General features: G+C 34.9%; 2 protein-coding genes across 3 annotated transcripts; one reads left to right on the top strand and one right to left on the bottom strand.

Moving 5' to 3' along the window:
- Positions 1 to 2,379: 2,379 nt before the first annotated feature.
- LOC108691527 lies at positions 2,380 to 4,724 on the bottom strand. Its single transcript, XM_018199303.1, has 2 exons — positions 4,085 to 4,724; positions 2,380 to 2,939 (listed from the first exon to the last, which is right to left on the bottom strand). Exons 1-2 carry the CDS (start codon positions 4,289 to 4,291, stop codon positions 2,391 to 2,393), a joined length of 756 nt encoding a protein of 251 aa, XP_018054792.1. The 5' UTR covers positions 4,292 to 4,724; the 3' UTR covers positions 2,380 to 2,390.
- A 230-nt stretch (positions 4,725 to 4,954) lies between these two features.
- On the top strand, positions 4,955 to 9,889 carry LOC108691480 (ATP-binding cassette sub-family F member 3). Of its 2 annotated transcripts, none has more exons than XM_018199238.1 (9): positions 4,955 to 5,191; positions 5,287 to 5,392; positions 6,061 to 6,250; positions 6,767 to 7,110; positions 7,271 to 7,769; positions 8,142 to 8,365; positions 8,440 to 8,795; positions 8,877 to 9,097; positions 9,212 to 9,889. In XM_018199238.1, the coding sequence occupies exons 1-9, from the start codon at positions 5,119 to 5,121 to the stop codon at positions 9,356 to 9,358; spliced, it is 2,160 nt and encodes a 719-aa protein (XP_018054727.1). In that variant the 5' UTR covers positions 4,955 to 5,118; the 3' UTR covers positions 9,359 to 9,889. The 2 variants fall into 2 exon arrangements, with proteins under 2 accessions (XP_018054727.1, XP_018054728.1); XM_018199239.1 differs by having other exon boundaries at positions 5,112 to 5,191; positions 5,287 to 5,387; positions 9,212 to 9,454.
- The last annotated feature ends 560 nt before the right edge of the window (positions 9,890 to 10,449 follow it).

A 10,449-nucleotide genomic window follows, 5' to 3' on the forward strand; every position in this document is an offset into this window, starting at 1 on the left:
CTCACGTCGAGCGTTGCGCGGGCTTTGTCGGCGGCCGCGCCGCCGCTGATCGTGGACCCTCTCTCCTTCCGTCGCGCCTCTCTTGCTCTCAAGAGTCTCAGACCTCCTCCAGGCTCCAGTTGCCACTGTTGCCAAGTCTGTTTGAAAGTTATCCGTTATATTGTGATTCTCTCAAAATTTTAGCTGTAATTTGGAATTCTTTGTATTTTCCTCTGCAAAAGTTACTTATTTACTCTGAAATTCTTCTTGTACCTTCAAAAAATTTAAAAAGAAAAAAACCTTCAAATCTGGTAGAAATTCCATTAAATTGGCAATACTCTCCTAGTTTTTCTCGATCGAGTCCTAGCCAACAGCAATGAGTGTCATTCCTAGTTCTAGAAAAAATTATTTCGATAGCGGCAAAACGCGTACAGAATTCACGCCATTCGTTTTTTCTTTCTCTTCATTTTTTTATTTTTCTCTGTTCCATTTGCTATAAGGATGCGTTCCATTTGAAACTTACAATCCTCGTGGGCATTATTTGTTCTTATTTAACACGTGATAAATAACAAGGATGAAATGAATTTCACGAGCGCCAAGTGGAACACAGCCGAAATGCCCGGGATAGCGCGTGTCAGATAAGGTTTTTTTTCACAATCAGAACTTCTTCAATGGAGAACTTGATGAGTTGGAGCATTACACCTGCTGACATCATGTTGAGACTGGCGCAACAAGCAGAAAGATTCCGTCGGTCAAGCAACTCGACAACTGCGAAGGCAATCCTAAATTTTGGTATAATTTTACTTCGCATTCGATTATCCACAATCTGCTCACATTAGTCCATAAAAAATAATTTTTTGTCAATCTAAAAAAATTATAAATAAATAAAAAATTCTAGCATCTCTATATGTATTTTTTTTTAAATTACATACGAATGGTTGTCTATCATGTACAGTAAAGAGAAGTACAAGAATGGATTGAAATTAATTGAAATGGATTCAGATTTTCAGAAATATTGATTCACGAATGTTAAAATGAATACTTTTCAATCCTGTACAATATATAAATGAATAAAAATGTAATACATTTTTATTCATTTATAAAAATTAGAGTATATCTCCATGCCTTTTAATCTAAAAATAATATTAGCTTTCTCTGTGTACAAAAAACACATTGTGAATACTGTTCAATTCAAAATTTTGAATAAAAAATGCAGTTTTTCAATCCAATTGCATCTAATTGAATCCAATTGAATCCAATTAAATCCAAAAAAAAATATTCGCTATTTAAAATATTTTCGGATTGAAAAAAATTTCAATCCATTTTAATCCATTCTCGTTTGTTGAGTACGCATGTGTCCATACATATTGTCTTTTGCCCACTTTGCAAAACTAAATTATAAACAAATTAAAAATTTAAAAAGTTCATCACGATATTTATAAGAATCATAAGTGCGTTTTTCTCTAAATTACGTAATATGGAATTCGATTGTCCATTTATCAACATTTGTTTATAAACAATTATTTGTTAATTTTGTAAAAATGTATGAATGCAAATATTGTTACATTACAAGTAACCTCAATTCAATTTCGCACGCAAACAGCTGATTCGCGATTGATCGATAAAAAAACCGCGTAATTTGAACCATAATGAAATTGTTCAAATGATTATTTTTCAACAGATAAACCTCTCCGAGGTAATCTTAAAAAAAAATAAATTTTTTTTGTTTCTCTGTCGTGCAATTATTCATATTTAATAAAAAGATATATAAGCTTCATTTCTGTTATAATTAATATAATAATAGGAAGTATATACAGGGAGATGTGAGTTACAAGTCACACACAACTGCAAAGAAAAGGAAACGTATGCGTTTCTGATTAAAACAAATTTTATACTATAATCAAAATAGCTGCTTATACTTCTCAAGTATATATCGTTTACAAAGCTAATTTGATTTAACATGTATATATTTATATTTTGACACAATAATTATATCTCCATACAATTTTGTATGAAAATATAATTAACGCAATATATTAATACTATATGGCTGGCTATTGAGAAGAATAATAAACGGAAAATATCGCTATAATAACATCGGTATTATTGAATAAAATGAAGTTCGAGTTGTGTCGTAAGCGAGTCATTACATCGGAATGTATATATGTATATTATATTTGAGTATAAAGTATTTTCGAGATTATCGCTCGTAGGATAACGCATTGCAACTGTCGTACGACAAAAATCAACTATAAAACGAAGTCGTGATAAGTTTACAGAGCACAACAATTAGGGATATATTACGCTACTGTATATATATATATATATATATATATATAAAAAAAAAATATATATATATATATTTATATAAATACATCAAAAGAATTAGAGCAGGCGTTAACGAAGCGTATTCAACCGTAATCCACACTCAGAGCGCTTAGACCTTTCTTCTTAATCGCCTCACCTACGGCGCGTTCTAGGAAGTCTTCCGGCTGATCACACTCGTATACTTTATCTGCATCCAACGCATTGCATCGCCCCGTTTCTACATTACTGTAGACCGCCCCGTAAGGAAAGTCCTCGAGTTCATACATACATTTGGACGAAAAGGAACAATCAACACCTATGCATTTACAGTAATGAGGTTGAAGAGGGAGCTCGGTCGACTGGACTAAGCCGTGATTACGGATCGCCATCGTCACCGCTGTGTCCTCCATGTCGTTCCCTCTGTATGACATATGAAACCTGGAACCAATAGACTCTTCCTCCAAAGGATCAGGTGGATGCATCATTCTGTAGTAAGCCAAAACTTCATTGATGCTATTATCCATGGATCCCTCCTCTTCTTGGAAAGCTTGCCATAACTTTAGCTTCTCTTCGATCTGTATTTGATATATAATTTCGTCGTAATCAAGATTTCCCACGTTGCTAGTTGGTGTCTCCGTACTCGTGTGCTGTTCCTAGAAGAATAATTAGCTGTGTTTAGCAGAATGTTTATTTTACAATTGTCAAAAGTTTTCTGAAGTATACGCTAATTAGAATGTACTTTTAAATCTGGAGAAATCTCCTTGTGAAGAAAATTTCTAATAGTTACAGAATAAACATTTTGCTGAATGCGGTCAGTTTCTTATAGCAAATCATGATATATAATCGATAATTATTTCTCAGAGGCTGTGTTCCGATATTCATTGATGGTACTGAAAATCTGTAATGTTTATGTGCATATAGATTTTCAGCACTGGCACGAATATCGAAACATAATAATAGCAAATTCAATTGATACTAGTGCACATTGGTGAATATTAAAAATTGAACATTGATTTAATATGAATATAAAAGTGAATGCAAGTATTTCTAATTATAAAATATATATTTTAGCTAACAGCACAATAAAGTATATTAAGGTTTTCACTGTTTAACTTGTTTCTACTGTTGTAATTGTTTATATTTAGCACATATCTTTACATTAATTTATGTATAACGATTTTAATGTGTGCACTAAGTGTGTTCAATCAAATTTGCTATATGTTAATAAAAATACAATTTGCGATATACTAGATATGAAAAATACTATAATATTTGTTTCCACTAATATAAATTAACTTTAATTTCAGTTCAACTTATTTTTAAATATATAACATTAATATCAATAATAATAATAAACACAGAATATGTGCATATGAATTTATTAAGTTCTCAATATAACCAATGATGATAGTTAATAGAATTTTGTTTTAAATTCTTACTCTTTATCTTTTTCTAGTTTTAAAAATTACAAAAAGATGGAGAATAAGTTGAATTATTTAATAGTTAATCTATCTTAGTAGAAAGGAGCATAAAATCTGTTTCATCAATGTATGTAGATTAGCATTAATCTCTGATTAATTTATCTTTTTCTTAGAATTAGAAGAAGACGAAAAGTAAATAAAATCAAAGTTAATTAATACATTGGTAGTGGATATAAATGTAGAGGGATATAAATAAAATAATACTGTAAAGTTTACAGTCTGTTGACAAACAGTCAACAAATCAAATTACTTCAGCAATTATCAATTAAGGTTGTAAATTAATTCATGTAATGTGAATATCAATGGAACCAAATTACCGTGTCCGAACAAGCCTCGTTGGCTTTGGACAATTGCGTGCAGTGTCGCTTAGCCGGGAAGAAGGCGCACTCGTGCTCGTCCGCATCCGAATCCTCGTCATCGCTCGCCACTATCTCTACCGCGCTACGCCAGAGCTTCTTCCTTGTACGTTCCTTGCTGCTGGCACCCGAGAAGGGCGGAAGAAGCAGTATCTCATGCTCGTCCATGTCCGCGCGCAACCCTTCGACATTCGATTCCACGACGTCGGTCGTCCCGTCGTTCTTGCGAGTCTCCGCCAGGGCGTCCTTTCCTGGTGGGGCGTTCGCGCCCCTTCAACGACTTTTCCTTCTCTTTTACCCTACTCCTTCTTCTTCCTTTCGCTTCTTAACGTTTCCTCAATGAGGGTGCATCAAAAATGATCGGAGAACTTGACTTGATCTCGTCGATGATGATTATTTACAGCGAGAAGGGAGCTGGCGGAGCACGCGAGGTATCGAGGAATCACGAATGACGATGATGGCGTCGCGACTTCCGTCGACTTGGAGAACCGTAGATTGTGCCCACCGTCAATGTACGACCGCCGTACGACGATCGCGGATGTCGGAGCCCGGACGACGCGACTCCGAGGCCGAGAGCTCGCGTATCGTCAGCGGGGAGGCTCGGCGTTTGACAGCTTCAAGATGGTGACCCACCACCACGATCAGTTGAATGCAAAGAGGATGTAAAACTTGTACGTGGCGAGCCGCGGAGGCGGTACGGAATGCCCGGAAAAATTCACAATTTGCACGCGGAGAGTATTGTGGACGGTCCTTTGTATCCCAACGCGGAATGTCACTCGGTTGACGCGCTCTTGAATCACCGCGTGTCGAAGCGAGTTCCAAGATGGCGGCGAACATGTGTTCACTCACGTAGTCGGCGGAGACGACCAGAGACGACTCACCTGACACGACCGTCTGTCAAGGGAGCGATACTCGTTGGCGTGGCTCTCCCGATTCGGGATTTCCTCCCCCTTTTTTTTAAACGTTCACCCTCTGGAAATTAAGTAGCGAGTATTATGGCGATTTGCGGCGAATACATCCGCAGCCAGTTCCCGACGATAGACGACGACCTGTATCAATACGTGCAAGGTATGTTCCTATGCCGCGGAATAACCTATGCGGCCAGATTCGCGGTTTGATATCCGGTGAACTCAGCTTTGATATGCGTATCATTCTGCACGCAGGTATCCTGGACAGCTCCAAGGATGACTTCGAGGACGGCGACGAGGTGTACGAGGCGATTGGGCAGGTTTTGCATGAGGTCGAGGACAAATCAGAAAACGAGGTTAGGTCTGTAAATGTGTTCGCATTTGTCACTCTAATATTAAATTCGATCACTCGCGTTACATTAGATTAATGCAACTGAAAACTGCTATACATGGAATTAGCATAGTTAAGTTGTAAAAACATACAAATATTTTTAACGATTAAAAATCCAATAATGATATTGTCAAATTATTTAATGTCAAATTTCATTGTCAAAGTGGATTATATTATATGCCACTACAGATATTTTATGTCAGTTTATGTAATACTTTGGATACTAAAGATATGTATGCGAATTATTTGAATATTAATTGAATCAAATAAGATTCAAATGGTAAAAATGATTTTATATCACATTGCTTTTCTGACATAGAAATTTCTTTATTATCTATATATTAAAATTCAACCTAACAATAATTATTAATTACAAATCATGTTTCAATGATATAATTCAATCTTGATTCATACATCTTTTAGATACTTTATCTAAAACAGTCTTTAATTCTAATCCAGTGTAGTGCGAGTGAACTGAATGACTGAATTTATCATAATTAACATTAATCAACAATATTGTTCTTATATTTAAAAGTCTTAAATCATGTTTTTCTTCATTTGCTGTATTAAAAAAGATTGTAAAATTTATTGCTTTTTGGTAATAGATTGATTCATTATATTTTATTCTCCGTTTACAGGCAAATATGCGTGAGGCTATTAGAAATATTGAAAGGTAATTCAAACAATGATGATGACATAGATAGGAGAAAAAACGGTGTTAACAAAGTATTAAATGCTCCGGTGCACTTGGGTTCGTTGGCTGCTACCTTAGAGGCGCAAGTCGAGCAGATTAAGAGTATATGGGTTACAACTAGGGACGATGTAATGGTAATGTATAGTTGTATTTCATTTATTTTAAATAAAGAATATATCATGCTACTTGTATAGATTGTTTCTCATTTTTTATTGTATTTTATTCTATTTGTATATTACTAGTGCTTTCCATTTAGTGACATAAATTGACACAGTCATTCTGTCATTTTTAATAAAAAATTTTTTTATTAAATAAAGATGACGTCACTTGTGTCAACTTGTGTCACTTATTAATTTTAATTTCGGTTACAATTTTTTTTTTTTGAATTTCTTTTGGTACGAAATTTCATTTCTCAAGTTTCCAAAATAAAGGGGAGGGCAGAGTTCTCTCTTAAAATATCTTGTTAAAAAACTATTTAGTAATATACTCATAATAAAAATGTTGACAAATGAGCCTGAATTTTTTCATATTTAAAAAAAAATTTTTGTAACAATAAAAGAACTTGAGCTGAACGGAAGAAAAATGAATTGCAAACGGAGGATTATTTCTAGACGTTATTTGTATGTTAATATTGCTTATTATTGTGACAGAAAGTAGATGCTAAGAAGCTGGAGAAAGCCGAGGCCAAGTTGCAACAGAAACAGGAAAAACGAATCGTAAATGAACAAGGATCGGCTTCCCGTATTAACACTGCCAATAATGCGGCTGAAAGCGCCGCCAGTGCCAGTCAAATGACAAGTAAGAAAGATAGTCGGATGGAGACAAAAGGTGGGGTGAACAAAACCCAGGATATCAGAATAGAGAACTTCGATGTCGCTTATGGCGATAGAGTCTTGTTGCAAGCTGCTGACTTGACGCTTGCATTTGGCAGACGATACGGTCTGATTGGTAGAAACGGACTTGGCAAAACTACTTTGCTTCGAATGATATCAAGGTATTATGGCGATATGTCATTACTAGTCGTTTCCCAGCAAACAAGCAGATATCAAATACATTAAAAACGTTAAAAATTCATTTTAATGTCAAATAACTTCAGCTTATTTTCTGGGAAATGATATCTCTAATTATTGCATATTAGTCCCGATTGATTTTAGCAAGCAGCTGAGAATACCATCGCACGTGCGAGTGTTGCACGTCGAACAGGAAGTAGCCGGCGACGACACGTCCGCGCTCGAGTCCGTTCTGGAATGCGATTACGAACGGAGCACGTTACTCAGTCAAGAGGCAAAACTGCAAGCAGCGATAGAAAAGGACGGTTCCAAGACGGGCGATGCGTTAGGTGAGGAATTGGCCCGGGTATATGAGGCGATGCAGTTAGCTGAAGTCGACAAGGCGCCTGCTAGAGCAAGTGCGATCCTATCAGGACTTGGATTTTCCGTTGAAAAGCAGTCCTGGCCGACCAAAGCATTTTCTGGTGGTTGGCGGATGAGACTCGCTCTCGCGAGGGCACTATTCTCTAAGCCAGATCTGTTGCTACTTGACGAACCGACGAACATGCTTGATATCAAAGCAATATTATGGTTAGAAAAGTATCTGCAAACGTGGCCGAAAACGTTACTTGTGGTGTCGCACGACCGAAAATTTTTAGATACTGTGAGTATGATATATTTATTTAAGAGATATATGTTAATAATAGAATTCTTCGCAAAATGGAATTTTAACTCTTTTGTCAGCAAAGGTCTTCGAAAAAAACAGAGCAAATTTTGTTATTGTTCCAGATTAAAAAATCTGGGGACAAATTTTTAACTAGTTTCTATCATCATAGAAGTCAGATTGTATTTTATTTATTTTTTACAAATTTAAATTTATCTATCAGAATTCACAATCAAATATCAATGGTTTAAAGATATGTTGTCGGTGAAAGATTAATGCCTTCATTAAAAAAAAATTTTTTTTAAAGTTAATGTAACAATTAAACAATTTTTTCACTATAAATGTACATACTTATCTTTACCACTTCAATAGGTACCCACCGATATCCTGTATTTGCGTGGACAAAAAATAGAGCCATATCGTGGCAATTATGAGCAATTTGTGAAAACGAAAGGCGAACGCGAGAGAAATCAACAACGAGAGTATGAGGCTCAACAAGCGAAGAGAGCGCATGTACAAGAATTTATCGATAGATTTAGATACAATGCGAATCGCGCGTCTAGTGTACAAAGCAAGATAAAAATGCTAGAGAAATTGTAAGTCTAATTTGATCGCACAGATAATTTGTTAGTTTACGTAATTTACATTTTTTTTGTTTGTTATTCAATAGACCTGAATTAAAGCCAATGGAGAAGGAGAGCGAAGTGACCCTCAATTTCCCCGACGTCGAACCGCTAAGTCCGCCGATATTGCAACTCAATGAAGTCTCATACAGTTACAACGGGACCGACATGGTGTTTAGCAATGTGAATCTTACTGCCAGTTTGCAATCGCGCATTTGTATCGTTGGAGAGAATGGTGCTGGTAAAACTACTCTCTTGAAAATTATCACAGGCGCGTTGAGCCCGTCGCGAGGTACGGTGCATGTACATCGAAATCTGAAATTTGGATATTTCAGTCAGCACCACGTCGATCAACTGGACATGCGTGTTTGTCCTGTTGAATTGCTACAAACACATTTTCCCGGTACGTATTCGCGATATAAAACAGATACAAGACCCAAAGAAATTTATCCAAAGAAATTTATCACTGTATTTGTTCTGGTAGGTAAACCAATTGAGGAATATAGGCGAATGCTTGGAAGTTTCGGTATAAGCGGTAATTTAGCTTTACAAGTTATAAATTCTCTTTCGGGAGGGCAGAAGTCGAGAGTAGCGTTTGCCTTGATGTGTGCCGCAATGCCGAATTTCCTAGTACTTGATGAACCTACGAATCATCTCGATATCGAATCAATCGAAGCGTTAGGTAAAGCTCTCAACAACTGCCAAGTGAGTATCACTATTTTTTATTGACGACTGTCAATAAAATTCAATTTCAAAATCCTTCATTTCACATATCTGCAATTGTGTATGTATAGTTCAATCAATATTTTATTATTGCAGGCTGGTGTGATATTGGTGTCGCACGACGAACGTTTAATTCAAATGGTTTGTACAGAATTGTGGGTTTGCGGAGAAGGATCAGTTCGCTGTATCGAAGAAGGTTTTGACGAATATCGCAGGATTATTGAAAAGGAGCTTGAATTATAAAAAAAGTTAAATTTTGTCTAATGTGATATTAATATCATCTTATGTTGTTCCATGGGTTTCTTTCACCAATCTCGGTTAAGTTAACCGATGGTTACATGGATTCATTTAGAATAAATTTCACAACTATTCTCATTATTACTCATTATTACTTAAAATAAATTAAACCTCAATTAAAAGTTTACTATGAGTTGTGAAACTGGGCCTAAATGAGCCCCACGTAACTGTCGGTTAACTTAACCAAGATTGGTGGACAAAGATATACACACAACACACAAGTAATGCATTATATGACGAAAGTTTTGAAGGAGTCCCCTTTAATTAACTAAAATTGTATCACGCGGCTATTATTTACTTTCTTTCGAGACATTTCGCCAAAGGTATCTTATTTATTTTTTTAAATACTTTTTCCCCGAAACAAATATAGACAATTATGCACACGATTATTTATTAATTTACGCATCTCTTTTTTTTTTGATAACTACAAAATGTTACTCTCAAACAAGAATTTGTCATTACAAACATATTTGTATTTATCGTTCTTAAAAATGCATTGTATTAAAACAAACCGTTCGACTATGACAGTTGATATGCAATAGAATTTGAAGATTTACACATTTAATATTACCATTATAAAGAAAATAATAAAAGATATTGTTAGATAAAAGTATGTTCTATTTCATTTGAGAATATATCTGGTACCATATATCCTGCATGTATATATAAAGATTGTATTTTTATTATACAATATTAATATATAATATTCTTAAGTCAACGAATTGCTGCTATTTGTGTATGTATGTGCAATCGTTTATTAGTATTGAAAAATAAATTGCATGTTTATATATTTTGGCCTTTGTTAATGTCTAAATAACTATCAATGATCAATGAATCATACATCGATATAATGTATATGATGTTCTGAATTAATAATTTTGATCTGATATTTATTAAGTTTACAAAGATAAAAATAGGAAAAATATAATACATTAAGAGAAATAAATGAGTATGTTGTTTTTAGAATGAAAATAAATGTGCCTTCCGCTTAAATCTCTTTTATAGATTTTTGTAAGATTATAACAGACTTAAAGTTA

The sequence above is a fragment of the Atta colombica genome, unplaced genomic scaffold (genome assembly GCF_001594045.1).
Source record: "Atta colombica isolate Treedump-2 unplaced genomic scaffold, Acol1.0 scaffold47, whole genome shotgun sequence".
NCBI lineage: Eukaryota > Metazoa > Arthropoda > Insecta > Hymenoptera > Formicidae > Atta > Atta colombica.